Source organism: Micropterus salmoides, unplaced genomic scaffold (assembly GCF_014851395.1).
Source record: "Micropterus salmoides isolate LMB-PRFRI ecotype aquatic unplaced genomic scaffold, ASM1485139v1 Ms_hic_scaffold_19, whole genome shotgun sequence".
NCBI lineage: Eukaryota > Metazoa > Chordata > Actinopteri > Centrarchiformes > Centrarchidae > Micropterus > Micropterus salmoides.
The window spans coordinates 11,706,704-11,732,709 of record NW_024041039.1 but is presented as its reverse complement, the minus strand read 5'-3'; the positions used below and the strand labels follow the sequence as shown (position 1 = coordinate 11,732,709).

The window sequence follows — 26,006 nt, the reverse complement described above, 5'->3', positions numbered from 1 at the left end:
AACCACGCATGCATTTGAAACATTTGTTTTTTACGTATCACATCTGATGTATTTTGTTTACTAGCTAATAATCAAGATGTTGCCAGCAAAACACAAGAGTAAGTATGTTTCTCAGGGCTTCCAGCGGAATTTGAGGACCTTAGCCTATCAGCGTTAAAGGCCATCCCTCAGACATCCCGGGATGCTTTGCGGTGGAGTTTTGTTTAAAATTACTGAAAAACCTTCTATTTGTATGAAATACAAAATATACTTTGTAATTTACGTTTTCTTAGATGTTTCTGGTTAGAATATTATATTTTTTAATCAGTATCTGTCAATCCTATGGCAGTTTACTATTGAAACCGTGAGTGAAAGGACGGTTGAGTTTGATGGGGCTGGTGATCAGACGACAGCAATTACAAGCTACTGCATACAATTTTTACGGATGATTCTCAACTGTTCTGTTAAAGCGCAATCGTAACATTGTTAGCGAAGACGTGCTGCGGACGAATGCTCAGAAACTAAGATAAATCTGTTGTTTTAGTGTTGTCATGTTGGATCAGATTTGTTGTTGTAGTACTGTAGACCCTAAGCGGGCGTTGTTAAATAAAAAAACCCAGAAAACAGCGCTGGGCACATGAAACTTTCTTAAACTTTTGAGCAGCTAATAATAATAATTTTGTAGAACTATACATGTGATTGCACCGCTGTGGCCCTAATGGCGGGCAATGTGAAAAGATAAACCCCAGAAAACAACACAAGTCACACACAATCAACAACATACCTCCACCCCAGAAAACACTTAAACTCTCATACAAATAACAACTCATCTCCAAGAAAGCAAGACTCTCTGCATCTCTCTATCTGCTTTCAAGTCTATAAGGAGTAAGGATTATAATACGCTATACTTTAATTAATTTATTTGTATATAGATAATATCATGAATTTCATAGGATCCTTAATGTTTGTGAAGCACACCAGGATTATAATGCATTATACTTTACTTAATTTAGGAATGTGTGTGTCCTATGTGCCGGGCGTGCTTATATACCCCCTCCGGTTACGCCGTCACACACTACCGTTCTAGTAACACCAATAGGATTGGAGTAGTTTCATTCATAGTTCAGCCCTGCCACACCCAGAGGCGTTCCCATAGTGTCGTCACCGAAGCAGTGTCTCGTTCCCCTTCTCGGGGAACAAGGGTTACATACGTAACCCGAGACGTTACACTAATACACTATAGTTTAATTTATATAGTTGTATATGTGTAACTGTAATACGAATTTCATAGGGTTGCTAAGTGATTCTTTTGCGTAATTTATATAGTTGTGGGGGGGGGGGGCGAAAAACCAAAGATCCTGACGACCTTAGGGGCTACCAACTATCCTCAACAAGCATCAGTGCTGCTAAAACTGCGTTCTATAATGACAGAATAAACAGTGCCACTGAGTCAAGGACTTATTTTCCACTTTCAAACACTACTAACTCCTCCTGCACCTCCTCCACCCACAAACTTGTCTGCTGATACCTTTGCTGCCTTCTTCACAGGCAAAGTGGCGGCTATAACTAGCCAATTCTCTAAATCTCTCAAAATCAACCATTCTATTCCCCCCCGGTCAGCTCCCACTGTGTGAGCCTGGTACTGGAAAACCTATCGTGTAGCAGTCCAGCTACATCTGTTCCTCTGCCCTCCCAGGACAATGGCACTTCACTCTCCTCGTTTACTCCTCTCACGGAGAACAAAGTATCAGAACTCCTGACCCATATCCGTCCCACTACATGCCCACTGGACCTGATTCCTACAAATCTCCTCCAAGCCATATCTCCTACTGTGGTCCCGGCAATCACTTATGTGATAAATACTTCTCTGGCTTCAGGAACCTTCCTGACCACTTTCAAAAGGGCTCGGGTTACACCCTTGCTTAAAAAGCCCTCACTGACCCAACTCAAGTTGAGAACAATCGGCCAGTTTCTCTTCTACCATTTTTATCCAAAACTATCCTCATATAACACCTCTAACTCCTAACATCTAACATGCACTTCCTGTGCTCTTCTTCTATCCCCTACAATTACCTTGTATTGATTGCACTTTTTGTTAACTCTAACTTCATTCCTTAGGTATTTACCCCATTGATGCGATTCTTGACAGTTAGCGCTTACTAGCATTTATTGCTGCTTTTATTAATATGTATTATCAGTTGTAGATCTTGCCAAATGAGTAAATGTAAGATCTAAATATTCAGATTATTCAATAATGAAATAATCATTACTGACAGCCATAGTATGCTAACTGGCAGTAACAGTGGAGTATTTAGCAGCTAAAGAGCCAGATATTTCCACCTGGAGTTGGTGGAGACAAAAACAGAGCTAAAGCAGAGTGAAGATTGGAGTTAAATTCACTGGGTGATCAGAAACACTGTTCACCACATTCGCCAAAACAACTTTATAAGGTATAAAGGTGATAATATATCCATGCTGTGTATACATCTTGGACAAAAAATCTAATAAGAAATTAAAAGATCAGTTAATGAACTTTTAAGGAACCATCAATCTAAAGTAGCAAAATATTCTTTCTATCTGTGTTTTGTTTTTCTGTCAGGATGCATTTTGTATTAAGTGTACACAAATAGTCCAAAAATGTTATAAAGTTTTTCGCACCTCCGCAACAATAAACAGCAGGGAGCCCCAGATGATGAAACTCAAACTGTAAGGCCATCTCCAGCTTCACCTGGCAGTCCTGAAAAAGAAAGACATTTAGACTAGACAGAGAAACAGAAAGGTTCTATTGAACATTCATACTGGAGCTAATGTTTATAGGCGTTAAATCTATATCTTGATGTCTACCTTTTCATAAAGCTGCCATGGCTGGTCCACAGTGCCATTGCAGGAGGGGAAAGTAGAGTTGCAGCAGCTGCGAGGAACCAAGAGTCCTCCTGTTTGGTTAAACCAGGAGGTTTCCAGCCAGTCTCTGTAGTCATGGACACCACAACACTGCAACTAACAGGGACCAAAACAGAAAATATTCTGATAATATCAATCAGAAAAAAATCTTCAAAAATACATCTTCAGTTAATGTGAGAGTTATTGTAGGCAGGACAAGACATCTGTGATGGCACCATAAGTTGATGAATGGATTATGTGAGGCCTGAGGTTTGGTTTGGGTTGAGGTGAGGTGGAGCAAATCAGGGCCAACTATCACAGCTGATACCTTTCAATCAAGACAAATACCTCCCCGACATAGCCCTCTTTAAGCCTAAATATCAGAATAGTCTACAGTGTCATGAAAACAAAACTTTCCAGAGCACATTAATTTTTTTTCAAATAACATACCTTTGTAGAGTGAAAATAAGCCAAGGCAGTAGCTGTACTTTCCAGACAAAAGACAAAAACTAGTAGATAAACAAACTGGAGAAGAAAACACTTCATTATAATCATTCTAAAGGCTGACTTACATACAGATACCCACATTCACAACAACAACAAACATACAACCTTAATAGTCCCTGCTTAAAGGTGGATTCTCTGAGGTTCAGCCAGGTGCCAAAGCACCCACGGGTCACCAGGAACACAGCGCAGAATATTGCTCAACCATAACTGAACCAAGAAGCCTTAAAGAGGTGGTATTATGCTTTTTGGCTTTTTCCCTCTCCTTTATTGAGTTATATATATATTTTTGTGCATGTAACAGGTTTGCAAAGTGGAAAAAGCCCAAAGGGAGTTCCCACCTCCCACAGAAAGCTCTGCTCTGAACTGCTTAAAAACAGCTCGTTTGTAGTCCAGCCCTTCACTTCCTTTACTTGTGACATCACAATGAAAACAGGTCATAAAGCTTGCCAAGCGGCTAGCGGGGGTCAGGCACGCCCTCAAACCAAGCTAGTCTGAGCGGAGGCCCTTTTGCTCGAGTCACCTTTGTTTGGGTTTCCATTTTAGAAATGTTGTACCTGTACCTGCTTCCAGGTACTTTTTTTCGTATCACGTCACTTCTGTGGAGGTTCCAAGCGAGCAGAGGGATACTAAAATGTAACGTGAAAACAGGACAGACTTTTGATTGGTCAGAGAGAATATACACTATATACACTGCATCATCATTGCGTGCACCAGACAGAGAAACACGTGCAACTTGTATTTGTTTCATTATTTAAAATTAAATCTTGATTGTCTCAGCATCATACCCAGTATTATTCTATACTTGATAGTACTCGAGATAATTGATTTTCTTACTTGACACTGACAGGACCCTAAGTTTAAAACTTAATTTATAGTGAGGCAAAACTTTATGACTCAAATATCAGTGATCAGGCAACATTTGTCTAGCTGAACGTAAATGAACACAATTTTATTAGATTTTTGAGAATATTTTTGATTAATTAATTTATTAGCAGGAATTTGTAGTTTGCTTTTCATATTTTGGATAGATATGAGAATGGTATTGGTTTGCAACAAAGCCAGTGTTTAAGGTTACAGTTTCTTCAGATATTAATGTTTATGAGAAAAAATACCATGGATTTCATAACACTTTTACTCTTTGACATGGCAAGTAATAAAATATTCAATCAAATAATATTAAAAATACAAACTTTGTCAATATCTTAGTGTGAAACTGTAGTTTGTGCTTGGTGAGGTTACTGTCAGCTCTGTGTTCAGTGGTCTGTGTCAGTCTCTTCCTCTTCAGCAGCTGCAGTCAGTTCCTGCTGTAACAGCTCAGTGTCTCTGCAATCTGACTGTGGGAGGTTTTTGTACGACTACAAATCACTGTGTGAACACTGGGCCACTGTGTACACTCTTACAGTAATAAACTGCTGCATCTTCTGCCTGAACTCCACTGATGGCCAAAGTGAAGTCAGAGCTGCTTCCACTGCCACTAAACCGAGCTGGTGTTCCTGAGTGCCTTATGCTGACATGTCTTATAAGAGCTTTGGAGGCTGTCCAGATTTCTGTTGATACCAGAATATACATAAACCAACATTGTTACATATGTAAACAGGTTGGCTAATTTTACAGGTGAGAGTGACAGTGGATCCTGGAGTAGATGTCACTACTGCAGGCTGAGTCACAGTCACCTGGCCGCTGCATCCTGCACACAAAAACAAATCATTCATTTATCAGCAGAAAGAAATGAGAGAAAAGGCAGCACATCATGTCTGAAATGTTGCTGAGTGAATGAACCTGTAAAACAGCAGCAGGCCAGCGTCCAGATGAGGAGGGTGATGAGAGTCATGGTGGTTGTGGTTTCTGCTGTGTTGACTGACAGATCTGAGTCCTGCAGTGTTGAACTCACAGGACTATAAACCTTCTCACTGGAGGATCAGCTGACGATGCAAAGCCTCCTCTCTATGGAAATGATTTCTCTGCTCTCAACAGACTGAAGGCAACATGGTACACAAAATCAGGAGGAATACTGCTTGGATTTACACCATCTATGATCTTAATGGAACAGAAGCAAATATTTATATTAGAAGTGCAGTTGAGGATTTAAGGATAGGTTTGTGTCCACTGTGGTTGGTATTATACGTCTGTTTGTCTGCCTTTACATACAGGGTTTACTGTAGATAAATAACATATTTCAGTTCTGCTAAATATAAGTTTGGAAATTCTCATAATTTTCAAGTGTCATTTGACCATATTAAATGAGAAAAAAACTTAAGAAAAAAATCTTTTTTTACAAAGGAGACTGTAATTGTTTCTTTTTCAGGTTTAGAAACATAAAGCATTTAAAAAGTAAATTGCCATTTATACTATAATTTCTATCCATATATTTTAAAAATGCTGTGTAGATTTAATGAAGTATCAATATTTCTGTTTTTTTAGAAAAAGCAAGGAGTTTATTTAGCATATATATGCTTGATCACAGTGCAGGAGGTTTTTGTACGGCCACTTAATGAGTTTGTATCACTGTGGTACACTTTTGGTGGAGGAACCAAACTCATCATTTACTGTAAGTACCAGAGATTTCTAATTTCTACAACATAAAAAATTTAACTAAATTTTGCATGAAAATGTTATAAAAAAGAGTTTCTTTGGATGTCATACATGTTGTGGATATTGTTTTTTACATTTATGACTTGGGTTATATTTAAGTTTATCATTACAATAACATTGCGTATTGAATAAAATGTTCTAATATTATAGATGATCTAAAGGACAAAAACCTAATTTTGAATCAAAGTTTTTTTTTCACAAATTCTTGTTATAACGGATGCCTCAGGAACAGTTTCAAAATAAAAAGATCATGTTTCTTATCTTTTAATTTGTTATTTTCAAAAATCTCCTATTTATTAAATCTGATGTGAGTGTCGTCAAAACAAATAAATGTGTTTATATGAACATCCAGTATAAATGCTGTTGTGCGTTGACAGTTTGTTAGTTTAAAGTTGTGAAAGGGAAGTGAAACAGACAGATGACAACATTTTTAACTGAAACAGACATTTAATTTAAATAAGAAAACAATTGCAAGGATGAATTATTTACTGAAAAACAATATAAAGCACATATAAACATTTTATATGATGATCATTGATTACAATTGTTGATTACATTTACCAGTTAGTCGTGTTGCATATTATTCTCTATGTTTTAGTGATTTATGATGAGTGGCACAGTAAAAGATTCATTACTTTAAAGTACATCAAGTTTTACCATTTTGTTTTCTTTATTAAACCCTCATTTCCTCTCAATTCTCACCTCCTCTCCTCTGTCTGATCACAGTATCATGCACACAGCTGATCCACAGTAGTGTTAACCGCTGTCATGTATCATAAGTGTCTCATGTTCAGCTGTGATTCCTACAGTGGAAGTTGATTGCTCCTTGTGTGTCTCTGCTCTCCCTCCAGCTGGCCCATGGTCAGGCCCTCAGTCTCTCTGCTTCCCCCCTCCTCTGAGCAGCTCTCTGGGGGCTCGGCCACGCTGGCCTGCCTGCTGACTGGCTACTCTCCTCAGGGAGCTGTGGTGAGCTGGGAGGTGGATGGTACAGAGGTGACAGAGGGGGTCCTGACCAGCTCAGAGGAGGAGAAGAGCGGCGCTACAGCAGCAGCAGCACCCTGAGCTGAGCAAGGAGCGCTGGATGGGAGGAGAGCTGTACTCCTGCAAGGTCCTCCATCATGACCACAGCCAGACACAGTCCCTCCACAGGAACCAATGTAAGGGTTAGAGGGGCGGGCTGAAATCTAGGACAGGAGCTCTGTGTGTGGGGAGCAGGAAGAACGCACCTGCTGCTCTGATCATATGACTTTTAATGTTCATAGAGGAAACTAAAGCTTTGTGTAATAGAGAACAACACATTACTCTCTAAGTTGCTGCTGGATAACAACAACTTAGAGAGTAATGTGTGTAGCTCAGCAGCTAGATGTGAGTGTGCTTAATAATTGTCATGTTGATGACTAATGATTTTGCTAATAAAGCTTGCACTGATAAATAACTTTATGAAGTGTTTGGTATTTTATCTTCCAAAGAGCAGAAAGAATGAAGTGGTTTCATAACAGCGACTGATACTCTTCTCAGTGGAAAATATTAAGCTGATCATGTAAATATCAATGTCTTTCATTTTGGAATTGGTAATAAATGAACGTTATGAAGAAATGAAAAGTAAAGATACACATTTTTATGAAGATAAATGTAGACAAAACGTCATTTTTAATTAGGTAAAAATCACAGCTGAAATATGTGATCAGGCAACATTTTCTGGAGCAGAGAGTAAATGTTTACAGAACATATCGTGGTCTCATTATGTTGATAGACAGATAGATAGTTTGATTTCTTGTTTTATGAAAGTGGTATCGGTCAGCAAGAAAGCTAAGAAGAGCTATTGTTTAACTCTCCCTAAAATAATTATCATGAGATGGTGGTTATCGTAACAGTTTTACATGTGACTAAAGAAACTTTCATTCATCATAAATGTGGTATGAACATTAATGCATCCTTAAAAAACAGTGGAATATAATGAGTTATTGGTTTTGTGTTTCTTTTATATCATCTTAGCATTATTCCTGAGGATAAATATGTAGTGCAGGAGATCTTTGGATTTTTATTGCTGTGATGTTGAAATAGAAAATGCTACATTTAGAGTATAAATATATTTTGCATTTTTTAAATTAATTGGAAATGTTTGTTTCTGTTAGGGCTGTTGTTATGTTAAATTGTTTTGTGCAGCTATCAGAGTCACTGTTAAACATTTTATTTGTATTAGTGTCTATAGTCCCACAAGAATATTATTTACTTTACTAATACTTTCCCAACTTACTCAGAAAGAGATTTGCTGAACTGATAATATTATAAGTTTAAAACTGTAATATGGAAGAGTGTGTGTGTGAGTTTGTTTCAGTTTTATTTAGATTGATTGTGGTTCTGCTTGATGACTCTTGAGTTGTGTTCACTGAACCAGTTATCCTCATCGCAGTCTCTTCACCAACCCTCTGCACCTGCAGCAGGCTGTTTTCACTTCAGTCAAACTGAAGGAGGTTTTTGTACGGCTCTAAATCACTGTGTGAACACTCCACCATGGTAGCCCAGACAGTAGTAATCTCCAACATCTTCAGCCTGAACACACTGATGGTCAGAGTGTAGTCAGAACCAGATCTACTGCCACTGAATCGAGAAGAAGTTCCTGAGAAGCGAGTTGATGTATCGTATATAAGGAGTTTCAGAGCCTGTCCCGGTTTCTGAAGGTACCAACTGAGATCATCACCAATGTCTGAACTCCCTGTGGCGCTGATGGTCACAGTCCCTCCAAGACTAACAGACTTGGATTTGTCACTCTGAGTCAGAAAATTATTTGCAGAAGACTCTGAAATGTAAAATGAAATACAAACGTTAAGAATTAGAGTGTAGATTACAATAAATTAGACATCAAGATTTGAGGCAAGAGCAAGGTAAGTGATATTTATGCCAAATATGAACTTTTGAGAATTTACCAATGTTGGCTAACTGTGAAAAATTTCTCACCCTGACTCAGAAAACCAACACTACAAGCAGAGTATTGGCAACATCATCCTGATGCAGTTTCCAGTGTGAGTGCATGAAAACAGTTCAGACTCTCTGTGACAGAGAACTTAAACTCTGAGGAGCAGTGACGCATAAAAGTTATGCAAAATATATTTAAGGCAAATACACACCTGTTCTTGTGAAACAGAAAGCAGCGGTGAAATAGAGGGGAAGTTCATCTTCAGGATCATTCGGCCATTTATTCATAGAACTACATTTAGAAAATGTTGACTTTTTGTGGCTTATATTGTTTCTCTTCACTGTGAACATTCTTCTCTTACTTGTGTCTTGTCCCAGATGATTTTGGGCTCATTAACAGATGAACTCCTTTTGGCAAATAGCATCAACACTGGACTCACGATAAACCAACATCGATTTTGAATTTCCTTATTTTTACATTCAGTTTCTCCTCCTCCTTCTGGTGAAAACACACACAGATTTCAGATCCTGCTCAGAGTTTTAGGTGATGATCCACCTGATGTTTCCCTCAGCCAGGTCACTGTTATTCAAGGAAGTTTAAAATTATGGGCAACTGGACTAGATTGAAGAGAGGCAAAACGTCCTGCAGTATCCTCAACCCAGTCCAGTAGTTCATGTGAAGTAAAAATTTGGCGTCCAGTATCTCAGACAGTCAAGTTCAAGTTCAAGTTCAAGTTTATTTATATAGCACATTTAAAAACAACCCTAGTTGACTAAAGTGCTTTCCAGGTTCAGGATACACAACAAATATACACAAAAAAAACCCAAATGTGTCTTAGTTGGAGCTGCTGTTTTATGCTGTAAAATGTTGGACAAACACAAGGAATAAGCAGCAAGATACGAGTGAGCTTAACAACTGTTGATGGTCAGGATACTAAAGTGCAGTCCGTTTTAACGTTTTAAAACACAATGTTAAATGTTTTTCTCAAATAAATGTTCCACTAATTACTAACAAGATGAAGTATGATGATGTTTTAGTGGACAGAATTCAGATTTTACATTAATGCAAAGCATCTACTGATACTGCACTACAGTAAGAGTAAATGATGAACATATTGAGTTATATTTTAACTCCGTCATTTACCTGACGCTTTTATCCAAAGTTACTTAAAGTTGCTACATATGTCAGAGGTCACACTCCTCTGGAGCAACTAAGGGTTAAGTGTCTTGCTCAGGGACAGAGTGGTGGATGTGTCGCAGCGGGAATGGGAATTCAAACTGGGAATCGAACCCAGGTCTCAAACGCCATGTGTCTTCTCCACTGCTTCATCGCCATGCCATAAATAAAAGTTTGTTTAAGTAAAAAGTGAAAAAGGATCAACATTTTGTTTGTGCTTGGTGAGGTTACCGTCTATTATAGATTTCACTGTATTATGTTAACCAACCTTGTACGTACCAGAGAATGTATCATGAGAGACTACACGATGTGTTTTTATTATTTCATTATGTTTTTATCTATTTACCTCTTAACTGTGTCACTTTCTTTTGCAAGGAACATATAGCATTGCGTGTTCCTTACTGACAACCATGTGCAGTTATTCACATAACTTGGGAGCTTCTCCAGATTTCTGCTGATACCAGTGTACTCTACTATCTCCATCTGACCAAACGTAAACTTTTGGGTTGGTTTTACAGGTCAGAGTGACTGTAGATCCAGGAGACGATGTGACTACAGCAGGTTGAGTGACAGTCACTTACTTGATCCTGAAAAAGGAGGGAAAATACTGAACATTAACTGTGTCATATTAACATTTAGACATGTGTTAAATCCAGCAAATACTTCATTTATGTCAATGGTTTTAGTGATCTGATACCTGACCTTGGATGAAGCAGCAGGCCAGCGTCCAGATGAGGGTGGGGATGAGAGTCATGGTGGTTGTGGTTTCTGCTGTGTTGACTGACAGATCTGAGTCCTGCAGTGTTGAACTCACAGGACTATAAACCTTCTCAGTTCACTGGAGGATCAGCTGACGATGCCAGTGTCAGTATGAAAATTCTCCATGTAAAAATTAAGGAAATGAACACTGGATAAATAACTGTCAGTAAGTTTCTCCCAGCTTTTATTCATTTTATCAAAATATTTCAAAACACCAAAAAAACTGTATCATAATATTCATGTTATCAATTTGCAATTTGAAGGACATCAATTAATGATAGAAAGCTTTTTAAAACATTTTCTGTCACATTTGTGTGTTTTGAGCTCAGTGCTGTGTGGTGGAGGTTTTGTGTTCTGAACCAGCTTGAATCACTGTGTTCAGGGTTCGAAATTAGTGAGGTCCAGATATTTTGTTTCTTTAATAGAGCTTATTTTCAATATTTTAGTGAAGGCTTGAACCGGGCAATGGGCGCAGCACTGTGTTTGGGTGAAGAACACTAACTACAGGCTGTTCATCATGGTCTTTCTCCTTTACTTTTAGGCTTTCTACAATTCCATAAAATAAGAGGTAGGGAGTTAAGTATATTTTGTCACAATATAACAGGTTATAGAGTGAAACTGAGGTTGTTGCTCCCTTCTGCCACATAGCAGACAATATACATTAATAAAGAAATAAACAAAAATAAACTATAGTCAGTGGAGCAGTGCTGAGGATGAATTTGAGTTTAAAAGTCTGATAGTTTGGGGGGAAAAGCTGCTCTCCAGTCTGGTGGTGTGAAAAATTTCTATATCTCTTCCCAGAAGGCAGCAGGGTGAACAGGCTGTGGCTGGGTGGGTACTGTCCTTAAGTATCCTTTGGGCTCTGCATAGACACCTCACCTCACAGATATCACTGATGCTCAGGAGATGGGTACCAATGATCTTCTGAGCAGTTTTAATCACCCACAGCGGAGCCCTCCAGTCCTCTTCTGTGCACATATGCCAGTTTGTGATACTTTCTGTCAGGGTGCTTTCTATAGCTCCTCTGTAAAAGCTGACAAATACTTGGCACAGGAATTTGGCCTTCTTAAGCTTCCTCAAGAAATACAGTTGTTGTTGTTCTTACGTTTCTTCACCAGCGTGGAGATGTGAGATGACCATGTCAGGTTCTCCCTGTTCACCTGCTCCACATCAGCACCACTGATGTAGACCGGAGTGTGTGTCTTTATCTCCTTTTTCCTAAAATCAATGATCAGCTCCTTAGTTTTGCTGACATTGAGCAGGTTGTTCTCTGAGCACCACTCTGCAAGATTATCAATTTCCTTCCTATATGAAGTCTCATCATTGTTTAAAATCCATCTGATGATGGTGGTGTCGTCGCAAAATTCATAATGGAGTTCTCTCCATGTCAGGGGTTGCAGTCATGGGTGTACAGCGTGAACAGGAGGGGGCTGAGCACACAGCCCTGGGGGGCTCTGGAGTTGAGCACTAGAGTGGAGGAGGTGCTGAGTTTGCTGATCAGTTTCATGGGTGAGATTGTGCTGAATGCCGAGCTGAAATTCACAAACAGCATTCTGATGAAGGTGTTGTTTTTCTCAAGCTGTGTGGGGGCTGAGTGGAGGGCAGTGGAGTTGGCATCCTCTGTGGATCTGTTGGTTCTGAAAGCAAACAAGTGAGGGTCCAGGCAGACTGGGATGTTGTTCTTTATGTGCTGAAGAACTAGTTTCTCAAAGCCCTTCATCAGAATGGGGGTGAGTGCCACAGGGCAATAGTCATTCAGACTAGACACTTCAGACTTATTAGGTACAGGAATGATGGTGGTTTTCTTGAAGCAGGTGGGAACACTCTCCTGAGACAGTGAGATGTTGAAAATGTCATTAATAACATCAACTAGCTGGTTGGTAGCTGGCACAAGTTTTCAGTACACGGCCACGAATGTTATCATGCCCAGCTAATTTACTCATATTCACTCTCAGCAGGACTCTCCTCACATCTGCTGTGGTCCTCTGGAGCTGGAGTAAATTTTCCAGCTGACTTTTTGTTGAGGACATCAAAGCAACATAAAAGATGTTTAGCTCTTCTGGTAATGTGGCCTCACACATGATGGGGGAGCTCCTGCTTTTGTAGTTTGGGATGTTTTGATGGCCTGCCACGTATCTTTGGTGTTGTAGTGTTGAGGTGTTTCTCAGTCTCCGCTGACATTTCCGCTTCACCTCCTTGATGTCACCTTTCAGTATTTGAGTATGTAATTTAAAACATGTTTGTATGTATTTGGGTGTCTCTTTTAAATATTTTTTTAAATGCACATAGTGGCATGTTGGTCCCACTGTGTGTCGCACTGTGCTTGGTGAGGTTAATGTCAGCTCTGTGTTCAGTGGTCTGTGTCTCTTCCTCTTCAGCAGCTGCAGTCGGTTCCTGCTGTAACAGCTCAGTGTCTCTGCAGTCTGACTGAGGGAGGTTTTTGTACAACTGCACATCACTGTGTGAACACTCCACCACTGTGGTAACTCTGACAGTGATAAACTGCTGCATCTTCAGTCTGAACTCCACTGATGGTCAAAGTGAAGTCAGAGCTGCTTCCACTGTCACTAAACCGAGCTGGTGTTCCTGATTCACATGTGTTCATACATTCAATAAGGAGCTTTGGAGGCTGTCCAGATTTCTGTTGATACCAGTGCAAGATGCTCACAACCACCCGAGCTATAAACAGCTTGGTTGGTTTTACAGGTGAGAGTGACAGTGGATCGTGGAGTAGATGTCACTACTGGAGGCTGAGTCACAGTCACCTGACTGCTGCATCCTGCACACAAAAACAAATCATTAATTTATCAGCAGAAAGAAATGAGAGAAAAAGCAACACATCATGTCTGAAATGTTGCTGAGTGAATGAACCTGTAAAACAGCAGCAGGCCAGCGTCTAGATGAGGATGGTGATGAGAGTCATGGTGGTTGTGGTTTCTGCTGTGTTGACTGACAGATCTGAGTCCTGCAGTGTTGAACTCACAGGACTATAAACCTTCTCAGTTCACTGTAGGATTAGCTGACGATGCAAAGCCTCCTCTCTATGGAAATGATTTCTCTGCTCTCAACAGACTGAAGGCAACATGGTACACAAAATCAGGAGGAATACTGCTTGGATTTACACCATCTATGATCATAACCAAATAGAAGAAAACATTAATATTAGAAGTGCCTTTGAGGATTTATGGATTGGAAGTTTTGTCCATGTGTTTGGTATGATATGTCTGTTTGTCTGCCTTTAATTTACTTACACAGTTAACTGGAGATAAATAACGTTTCTTTGTTCTGCTAAATGTGAGCTTGTAAATTATTATTTAAAAGCGTCATGTACATTCAACCATGTGTGAACTGATATGAAACTCTAATAACAATTACTTTATTTCAAGCAGACTGTAATCGTTTCTCTGTCATGTGTAGAAAAGTGAAGCAAAACAACTGAAAATGTTCATTAATAAAATTAATTCAGTCCAAATAATTAGATAAGCTTTGTAAATTCAATAAAATGTTATTGTGCAAGTGCTATTAGAACAGAAGATTTTTCAGTGTATACATGCTTGTTCACAGTGCAGGAGGTTTTTGTACGGCCACTTAATGAGTTTGTATCACTGTGGTGGTGGAGGAACCAAACTCATCATGTTCTGTAAGTACCAGAGATTTTTAATTTCTACAGCATAAAATATTACAGTATATTTCACAAAATTACGTGACAAAAGAAGAATTTATTTTGGGTACCTTATTTGTTCTTTATATTTGTTGTTATTTATCAAGCTGTCTGATATTAGACTTTGGAATAGACCTTATGCAGAGATTAATGGTAATGTTGTTGATAATGTTAAGGTTAAACATATGGCAAAAGTAATTACATTTTCTCACGTTACATTTTCATTTTTATACTGCATCACAGAGCATCGGACATTATGTGATTTAAGCTGAGATAGATATGGATATCCTAACAATAGGAGACAATTTAAGTATCTGAGAAATAAAAAGGCTTTCGAACTAAAAAATAAAACATTAGCCGCAAGACTTCAGGTCGTGTCCACGATACGCAGAGTTTTTCCTGATCTGAGAACTTTACCATACCATGGCTGTTAGATAGACTGATGATTTTGATTTTAGACTACAACATCTTTTTAGTCTAATTGTGTCAGGTCCTTCAAACAGCGGTAAAACATATTTTGTGAAAATGTTGATTGAAAATGCCGATAAGCTCATTTCAAAACAGATCTTCTTTATGTGTTGATACATTGTTGCCTTTAGATAAAAATATTTGTTGATTATTGATGACTTAATGAGTGATGCTAGCAATAACATTGAGGTCCAAAATGTGTTTGCAAAATATGTGCATCATAGAAATTTAAGTTGTTTATACCTAGTTCAGAATTTGTTTTTTCAAGGCAAAGTTAGCCGTACGATTAATTTGAATATACCAATTATCTTGTTTTGTTAAAAAATCCCAGAGATAAATACCAAGTCATGCTAATGGCTAGACAAATGTTTCCTGGGAAGAGTAATTTTTTTATGGATTGTTTCGAGGATGCCACGAGTGTTCCTTACGGTTACTTGATGATTGATTTTAAAGCTAAGACACCTGATGATTTCAGACTCAGAACCGACTTGCTTTCAGACCTGCCTGTTGTGTATGTGCCTAAGAGAAAGTAAATAAACATGTCTGATTGCATTAAAAGAAACCTGTCTTTACTGCAAACTATGCACGGAGCATCTCCATCTCAGAGAGTGAATATTATTAAATCTGCATCACCAGACCTTTTGGTAGCGTTATGCAAAATAGCTTACAATGTTTTAAAAGGTAAAATTCCTTTAAATAAGACACAGTATCAAAAATTAAAAAAGAAGAAGGCAGGAATTAGACTGCTCGCCAATAAAAGGGTTTGTGCTTCAAAGAAAAAGAAGATGTTGCTTAAACAGTCTGGCGGTTTTCTTCTCCCCCTCCTGAGTATCGCTGGGCCATTTATAACGAGTCTTATTGGTTCAAGACAAACTTAGATGACTATGGAGTATGCACAAAAAATGTTTCTGGTACCTAAACAACAGCTTGATCTTTTAAGAAGACCTCCGGCACACGAGTTTTTTCGCAAAACTGTTGAAAATGACCTGGATCGTACTATAAAAGACATTCTGGATCAAAAGACTGAAGATCTTCATGAAAAAGCAACAAAATATTCCATCGCATTGCAGAGATTTCTCACCATGGTAAAACAAGGAGAAAAAGACTAGAACACACTAACTCTGTCAATACCGATCGCTCAAGAAGGAAGAGACTTTGTTTTTGAAGAAGTTTTAAAAAACATGCCAAAAAACAGCAGGAATAAAGCCCAGCATATTTTGGCTAAAATGTCCTCCTCAAAAAACATATCTGCATGGACTGAACGTGGGGAGTTTGTGTTTAACGGTAATGTTATTAATGGGTCTCATGTGTATGATTTGATAAGAGGAGTAACTGCTTCTCACAACGTGTATGACAGCCAGAGACCTACAGGTTGGGATGAATATCTGCAATCGTTGGCTATATTGAATATACCTTTGTCAGTTGTACCAAATCAGCAGGTCAAAAAAAAAATTGACGAGATTAAGAGAAAGACCTCTGGAGAATCTTCTCCTGTTATTACTGGACCGCCATCTACACCTCTTGTTACCAGAGGACATCGATTAGTAAACAATGAAACAAGTCCCTTTGAATCTCCTGAAATGCGATTGAGTGATTGGATAACTTTTTAATTGTATATCGTTATCGGTTTTAAATAAATACATACAGACATAACTTTATCATTTCAAAGTGTTTTCATTTATATCACCATAATAACAAAAAACATTGTCGTACAAGTTTCTATCTATAAATTATTTTGATAATGAATGGCACACAACTTCTAATATTATTATACACATTTAAAAGAATCTGATACTTGGACACACTGGTTACATTCTGCATAATTATTTTGACCACATACAACTAAGGGTCGTATTTATTTCACAAATTTGCACGCCATAACATCATTGCAAGACCGTTTATTACTATATTTAGTCATTACATAGTCATAAGGTAATCCCTCTATCCATGTCGTAAAGAAAAAACACACAATGCTGACCTCACTCTACAGAATCCACATCTTGCACTTGTCTAACAGAATGTTGCATGGACTTACAATTACTGTTGAGAAAGACAGAAAAGGATTCAGGAAAATGTGAGTATACCGGAGAGTTCCCAAAATTGTCAAAGAATGATCCCACACCGTGCTTGTCAATATAGATAGCGACCCAGTGTTGTCCTCCCAGGTGGAAGGGGTCTGTGTTTACCACCAACATGGCAGATTTCTTTTTAATAACTGATTTAGGAAGCTGGTCACTAGCAAATACGCCAAGAAAGACGCTTTGCTTTACTACCTTATCAAGTACTTTCGATAGTTCTATTCATACTATCGTTATATGTGGCGTAAATAACCGCGTTTATACCTCCAATCTAACACTACCGTTTTTAATGAGCTACATATGTTCTCTGCATCCTTCATCAGCGCTCAGGTTAAAACAGAACAGACTATATCCATTACAAAACTCGTCGCGGGTTATGGCCATAGCGTTGTTTTAAGATACTTTCCAGTTGCCCAGTACAATTGATGATACTCCCTGATGGCGTTCCCTCTGGTAAAGTTGGGTTGAAAGGGTTTTGAAGGATATTGCTGGCCATCAACTTATAACATAAAAACTCTATATCATAAGGGTTAAATGTAAATTAATTACGCGCATAACTACCTGTAAATGCCTCATGATCTACAAATCCTACTACAATAAAATTAGGTATTTGTCCCAAGAATACATTTTCTTGATTACAAACACGCATGCCCATTGGTACGCTAAAGTTTTTCAGACAGACTCTGTCTATGGGATATTTAACGTTGCCGTGCGTTAATGGCTTAGCGTGTGCTTGCTTAACAGCCAGAGATACGGTGACTTTCTTTACAAACAGGCTTGCTGACATAATGTTAACCTGAAAGTCATCTACAGTGTTGCGCATTAAGCAAAATTTTTAGATCTTATGAATTTTATCTTGAGGTCTACGCCATTTATCATTAACTTGCCTTGAAAAAACAAGACAGAATGTAAAGGGGATATTAGCTCCACTACGCGGCCGCCTTGTGTGTACTCCATTCTTTTAACTAGTCCTTCATTGCGTCCTCCAGCCATTGTGTCGTCCATATGACCTGCTGTATCCATGCAAAATAGTCCGGATCCAAACTGTGTCCTTTCCGTAGTTCAAAAGCACTCTATTATACCCCTGTAAGGATATGTGTTTGATGATTGCGTTATGAGTCGGTCCCCCAACGATATGTCGACCTGTAAAAATATTGTACATCCAGGGTAGTTGATAAAGCCCACTTCGTCTGCTTGATCCAGGTTTCCGCCATTAGCTTTGGTGATTTTTGCGTGCGTGTAGGGCGTGTCTGGCCTATTAGCGGGGTTGGGGGTCAATCACCAAAAGGTGAAGACGGGTGTGAAAAGGGGGGTTGTGTATATGGGATGTCCGGTTTTATCCTCTTAAAGCAGATGTTTGGGAGTGGCTTTAGCAATTGGTTGTATATATAGCGGGATCATTTTTTGACTTACATCTGACCGAGAGCGTGGAACAGTGTGACTGAATGATTTTTTGGGTGAATCCCTATCGGACAGAGCTATCTTTGTGCAGAACAACAGCGCACATAATCAATTAGGAGTAATGACTCCAAAACGACATATAATTATAGATCCTGTTGCAATGAGTATGGCTCCCAGAAAGAATACTCCCCCAACAAGACTGGCTGATTTTCTGGACCGAAAGGCATGGGCGCCTCAGTTTGAATGGGCAGTAGAAGATTTTAGAATGTCAGGATTCTTGTTTGAGCACGAACAGTTCATCTTTATACAAGAAATGAAATTTTTCTTTGTGAAAGCACACCGCACATTAGTTTTATAGCCAAAGACTGGAATTACTTCAGAAACAAAGTCTGTAAAGATATGAGTGCTTCAAAAGGAGTCTAAACCACACAATGGTGCGGGTCTGTGCCAGGACAGCTCTATCGTGTAGAAACAGACCTTGAAGTCTACGACCCAGAATCCTACATCTTTTTTAGATCGTGCAAGGACGATTCTATCATTCAATAGGCTAGGATGGGAACCCCAGAGCAACAAAAGGTCCAGTGGGGAGAATGGGATAGAACCCTTGAAATCTTCTCACACTTTGATAAATTACTCAGATGGTAGAAACCTTATGTAAGCTATGTAGGGATCAAAAGAAAACTTTTTGGTCCTGAGGACAAGCAAGATGAACAACAAACAACACCGCAGACAACCTCAAACACCTCCACGACGGGGCTGACATTGTTCTAATTAAAATGTTATCAAGCTCTCTTGTATAAAGATGAACTGTTCGTGCTCAAACAAGAATCCTGACATTCTAAAATCTTCCACTGCCCATTCAAACTGAGGCGCCCATGCCTTTCGGTCCAGAAAATCAGCCAATGTTGTTGGGGGAGTATTCTTTCTAGGAGCCATACTCATTGCAACAGGATCTATAATTATACGTCGTTTTGGAGTCGTTACTCCCAATTGATTACCTGTGACGTCCATGATTGTGATGCTGCAAAGATGGCGCTGTTGTTATGCACGAAGATAGCTCTGTCCGATACAGATTCACCCAAAAAATCGTCACACTGTTCCACACTCTCGGTCAGATGTAAGTCTAAAAACTATCCCGCTATATATATATATATACAACCGATTGCTAAAGCCACTCCCAAACATCCGCTTTTGGAGGATAACACTGGACATCCCGTATACACAAACCCCCCTTTTCATACCCGTCTTCACCTTTTGGTGATCGACCCCCACCACCGCTAATAGAGGATGAGGCCGGACATGCCCTAATACACACACCCATTTTTACACCCCCATGTCTTTGTTGTTCAACCTTGCTATGACCCCAATCCTTTTTTTTTATAATTTTATTTTTTAATTAATTTCTTATATAATTTTTAATACATTTTTTGATTAATACATTTTTTGTTTAATCAAAAATGTATTCACGTGCACAACTATTACGCGCATCGCACTTCTAATGTAGACAAAACCTTATTTTTTAATTAAGTAAAAATCACAGCTAAAATATGGTGTCAGGCAACATTTGTCTGGAGAAGGGAGTAAATGTTTACAGAACATATCGTGGTCTCATTATGTTGATAGACAGATAGTTTGCTTTCTTGTTTTATGAAAGTGGTATCGGTCAGCAAGAAAGCTAAGAAGAGCTATTGTTAACTCTACCTAAAATAATTATCATGAGATGGTGGTTATCGTAACAGTTTTACATGGTGACTAAAGAAACATTTCATTCATCATAAATGTGGTATGAACATTAATGCATCCTTAAAAAACAGTGGAATATAATGAGTTATTGGTTTGTGTTTCTTTTATATCATCTAGCATTATTCCTGAGGATAAATATGTAGTGCAGGAGATCTTTGGATTTTTATTGCTGTGTGATGTTGAAATAGAAAATGCTACATTTAGAGTATAAATATATTTTGCATTTTTTAAATTAATTGGAAATGTTTGTTTCTGTTAGGGCTGTTGTTATGTTAAATTGTTTTGTGCAGCTATCAGAGTCACTGTTAAACATTTTATTTGTATTAGTGTCTATAGTCCCACAAGAATTATTTACTTTACTAATACTTTCCCAACTTACTCAGAAAGAGATTTGCTGAATGAACTGATAATATTATAAGTTTAAAACTGTAATATGGAGTGTGTGTGAGTTTGTTTCAGTTTTATTTAGATTGATTGTGCTTGTGCTTGATGACTCTTGAGTTGTGTTCACTGGACCAGTTACCCTCATCATAGTCTCTTCACCAACCCTCTGCACCTGCAGCAAGTTGTTTTCACTTCAGTCAAACTGAAGGAGGTTTTGTACGGCTCTAAATCACTGTGTGAACACTCCACCACCATGGTCGCCCAGACAGTAGTAATCTCCAACATCTTCAGCCTGAACACCACTGATGGTCAGAGTGTAGTCAGAACCAGATCTACTGCCTCTGAATCGAGACGGAGTTCCAGAGAAGAGGGTTGATGCAGAGCGTATAAGGAGTTTGGGAGCCTGTCCTGGTTTCTGAAGGTACCAACTGAGATCGCTACCAATATTTGAACTCCCTGTGGCGCTGATGGTCACAGTCCCTCCAAGACTAACAGACTTGGATTTGTCAGTCTGAGTCAAAAATTGTTGGCAGAAGACTCTGAAATGAGAAATGAAATACAAACGTTGAGAATTTGCAGTGTAGATTACAATAAATTAGACATCAAAGATTTGAGGCAAGAGCAAGGTAAGTGATATTTATGCCAAATATGAACTTTTGAGAATTTACCAATGTTGGCTAACTGTGAAAAATTTCTCACCCTGACTCAGAAAACCCAACACTACAAGCAGAGTTATTGGCAACATCATCCTGATGCAGTTTTCAGTGTGAGTGCATGAAAACAGTTCAGGCTCTCTGTGACATGAGAACTTAAACTCTGAGAAGCAGTGACGCATAAAAGTCATGCAAAATACTTTTAGAAGGCAAACACACATCTGTCCTTGTGAAACAGAAAGCATAGGTGAATCATTCAGCCATTTATACAAAGAACTATTTTTAGAAAATGTTGACTTTGGGTTGCTTTATATTGTTTCTCTTCATTTTGAATATTCTTCTTTCACTTTTGTCTTCATGACTTCATCCACATGATTTCTGGCTCATTACCAGATGAACGGCGTCCCCTGCTGGCAAACTGCATCAATGCTGGACTCACGATGAATCAACACAACATTTGAGTCGATTTTGAATTACCTTATTTTCACATTCAGTTTTTCCTCCTCATACTGGTGAAAACACACACAGAGTTCAGATCCTGCTCAGAGTTTTAAGTGACGAAGAGCCTGATGTTTCCTGCACATTTCATATCAACATCCTGACTGATTTAAACTTTAAGAGACATATAATTTACTGTCTTTGAATGTTCTCAGTCAGCCAGGTCATTGTTATTCAAGGAAGTTTAAAATCAAAGGAAACTGGACTAAGGTGAAGAGAGGTGAAACGTTTTGGAGTAACTTAAACCTAGTCCAGTTGTTCATCTGAAGTAAAAATTTGAGGTTTCTCTTTTTGGCATCCAGGATTTTAGACAGTCACAAAAATGTGTCTCAGTTGCAGCTGCTGTTTTGTTGTAATTAACTATTATTTTTAGGGAAAAGGTAAAAAAAAAAAAACATGTAGATTAATTGTTTAACAATTAATTAAACTCCCTTTTCAACAAGGAATTCAAATAAAAGTTTTTTAAGTAAAATGTGAAACAGTATCAAAATCTTTTCCACTTTTTTAAGTAAATATGAAGTTATTGCTTGGCGAGGTTACCATCATTTATAGGTTTCACTACATTATGTTAAGCAACCTTGTAGCATACGTACCACAGAATGTATCATGACAGACTATGAATCATTTTTATAATTTCATTATGTTTTTATCTATTTACCTCATAACTGTGTCACTTTCTTGTGCAAGGAACGTATAACATTGCTGTTCTTTGCTGACAACCATGTGCAGTTATCTGCATAAGTGAAGGTCAGTTTCACCTTCACTTTTTTTCAGCCCCTTATACATCAGTATTGCTTTAAAGTTTGTATACTGAAAATGCTCAAAATTTTATTTATGTTAATACTGTATGTGCTTTTTTGGGTTGTTCTGATTTTTTTAGCTTAACTGTCCTTATTAAACCGTCTTCATTAAGTCTACTAACTTCACATTTGTCTCATTGCTGTGTACACTGCATTGAAACATGTCACAGTAAATACCTTGAAATATATTCAACATGTTAGTGTGAATCTGTAGTTTGTGCTTATGTGACGGAAACCAGCGAGGTCGTGCAGTGAGTAAACCTCACTCCCTGACACCTTAAGAGACACACTGGCGACCGACGCTAGTGCGCATGGGTTTTAGCCTCCTCGTCAGCGTGTCTGCCTCCAGTACCCGGGTGCCGATTCGAGTCTGGACCGTGTAGTAAATTCTCGGGGGCAGCCGGTAATATTGGTGAGGTTACTGTCAGCTCTGTGTTCAGTGGTCTGTGTCAGAGTCTCTTCCTCTTCAGCAGCTGCAGTCGGTTCCTGCAGTAACAGCTCAGTGTCTCTGCAGTCTGACTGAGGGAGGTTTTTGTACGACTATAATTCACTGTGTGAACGGCCAGTTATCATTTACTTTGTGTTGACTCTGACAGTAATAAACTGCTGCATCTTCAGCTGAACTCCACTGATGGTCAAAGTGAAGTCAGAGCTGCTTCCACTGCCACTAAACCGAGCTGGTGTTCCTGAGTGCCTTATGCTGACATGTCTTATCAAGAGCTTTGGAGGCTGTCCAGATTTCTGTTGATACCAGAACATACATTCACCATCACCACAGTTGGAATAAGTAGCAGGGTTGATCTTACAGGTGAGAGTGACAGTGGATCCTGGTGTAGATGTCACTACTGGAGGCTGAGTCACAGTCACCTGACCTCTGCATCCTGCAGACAAAAACAAATCATTCATTTATCAGCAGAAAGAAATGAGAGAAAAGGCAGCACATCATGTCTGAAATGTTGCTGAGTGAATGAACCTGTAAAACAGCAGCAGGCCAGCAGATGAGGATGGTGATGAGAGTCATGGTGGTTGTGGTTTCTGCCGTGTTGACTGACAGATCTGAGTCCTGCAGTGTTGAACTCACAGGACTATAAACCTTCTCAGTTCACTGGAGGATCAGCTGACGATGCAAAGCCTCCTCTCTATGGAAATGATTTCTCCGCTCTCAACAGACTGAAGCCAACGTGGGACACAAAATCAGGAGGAAAACAGCCTGGATTTAAATCATCTATGATCTTAATGGAACAGAAGAAAATATTTATATTAGAAGTGCAGTTGAGGATTTAAGGATGACTTTGTGTCCACTGTGGTTGGTATGATATGTCTGTCTTTAATATACATACAGGGTTTACTGTAGATAAATAACATATTTAAGTTCTGCTTAATGTCAGTTTGTAAATTGTTATTATTTAAAAGTATGATGTACATTTAACTATCTAAAAACTCTCATAAAACTGTGAAAAAATTACTTTTTACAAGCAGACTGTAATCGTTTCTCTGTCAGGTGTAGAAAAGTGATGAAATAATCATCATTTCTACAAAGTTCAATCCATGTCATTTAGAAAGCTTTTTAGATTCAATAAAGTATAACTTTTTTATGCAATTGGAAAAGCAGAGCACTTTTTCAGTTTATAGATGCTTGTTCACAGTGCAGGAGGTTTTTGTACGGCCACTTAATGAGTTTGTATCACTGTGGCACACTTTTGGTGGAGGAACCAAACTCATCATTTATTGTAAGTACCAGAGATTTTTAATTTCTATAACACAAAATATTACAGTGCATTTTGCAGAATAATGTGAATAATGAATTTATTTTGGGCACCTTATATGTTGTGGATATTTGTTATTATTTACCAAGATGGCAGATATTGTACTTTGGAATAAACCACAGATTAATAATATTTTAGTATTATTGATAATGTTTTGCTTAAATATGTGCCAAATGAAATTATATTTTCTTGTATTAAATTTTAATTGAATTTTGTGCTCAACAAAAACTGGTTGCACAATTTGTCTGAGGAACATTTTAACGCAAATTTTTATTTTTTTAAATTTTAACAGTAATTAAAATGAAATATAATATGCCTTTAAATCCATCCATCCATCGCCAACCGCTTATCCTGCGTACAGGGTCGCATGCCTTTAAATCATATGCGTTCATATTAACAGTATACCTGCAGTTTGCGTTCACAGTTCGTTAGTCTAAAATGGTGAACAGGAAGTGAAACAAATGACACTGTGTTTAACTGTATACAGACATTACATTGTTTCATAAGATCATTGCACAGATGAATTATTTACTGTTAAACATTATTAAGCAGATATAAACATTTCATTGAATGATAATTAATGATACTTTTTCATTACATGTACAGGAGTTCTTTAAGTTGTGTTGCATAACTCTTAGTGATTTATGATGAGTGACGCAGTTAAATTACATCAAGTTTTCTTTGTTAAACCCTCATGTCCTCCATTCCTCACCTCCTCTCCTCTGATCACAGCATCCTGCACACAGCTGATCCACAGTAGTGTTAACCCCTGTCATGTATCATAAGTGTCTCATGTTCAGCTGTCTGTCCTACAGTGGAAGTTGATCTGCTCCTTGTGTGTCTCTGCTCTCCCCTCCAGCTGGCACCATGGTCAGGCCCTCAGTCTCTCTGCTCCCCCCCTCCTCTGAGCAGCTCTCTGGGGGCTCGGCCACGCTGGCTTGCCTGCTGACTGGCTACTCTCCTCAGGGAGCTGTGGTGAGCTGGGAGGTGGACGGTACAGAGGTGACAGAGGGAGTCCTGACCAGCTCAGAGGAGGAGAAGAGCGGACGCTATAGCAGCAGCAGCACCCTGAGCCTGAGCAAGGAGCGCTGGATGGGAGGAGAGCTGTACTCCTGCAAGGTCCTCCATCATGACCACAGCCAGACACAGTCCCTCCACAGGAGCCAGTGTAAGGGTTAGAGGGGCGGGCTGAAGCCCAGGACAGGAGCTCTGTGTGTGGGGAGCAGGAGGAACACACCTGCTGCTCTGATCAATATGACTTTTACTGTTTGTAGAGGAAACTAAAGCTTTGTGTGACAGAGAACAACACTGCTGTAAAGTGTTGGACAACAACAACTTAGAGAGTAATGTGTGTAGCTCAGCAGCTAGATGTGAGTGTGCTTAATAACTGTCATGTTGTTTTTGCTAATAAAGCTTGCACTGATAAAAATCTTTATGAAATGTTTGGTCTTTTATCTTAGAAAGAAAGAATTAAATGGTTTTCTGACTTTAATTGGTAATAGTGATATTTTATGGTCGACAAGATGATGAAAGAACACGTGTTTTATTGAAGATAAAAGACACAGACATACTTACATACATTTTAGCAAGGCAAAACGTCATTACTCACGTGTCATAAGGCCTTAAACGTCTCCAGCAGAGAGTAAATGTTAACAGAAAATGTGGTGTCATTAGATTTTTGAGAATATTTTGATAAATTCAATTATTTGTATGAATATGTAGTTTACATTTTAAATTTAATGGA

The 26,006-nt window shown here is 38.7% G+C and overlaps 2 pseudogenes and 2 gene segments (V, D, J or C); 2 read left to right on the top strand and 2 right to left on the bottom strand.

Moving 5' to 3' along the window:
- LOC119910809 overlaps nt 1-3,218 on the bottom strand; it is a 7,019-nt gene extending 3,801 nt beyond the window's left edge. The window contains 3 exon segments of the V gene segment in view: nt 2,638-2,716; nt 2,824-2,947; nt 3,208-3,218. Coding sequence covers nt 2,638-2,716; nt 2,824-2,947; nt 3,208-3,218 — 214 coding nt within the window.
- A 1,959-nt stretch (nt 3,219-5,177) lies between these two features.
- On the top strand, nt 5,178-25,695 carry LOC119910439. The segment is given in 2 exon segments: nt 5,178-5,914; nt 25,122-25,695. A coding segment is annotated over 1 exon segment (312 nt).
- On the top strand, nt 6,817-7,193 carry LOC119910450 (annotated as a pseudogene).
- Nucleotides 8,452-21,310, bottom strand: LOC119910445 (annotated as a pseudogene).
- Nucleotides 25,696-26,006: the final 311 nt, after the last annotated feature.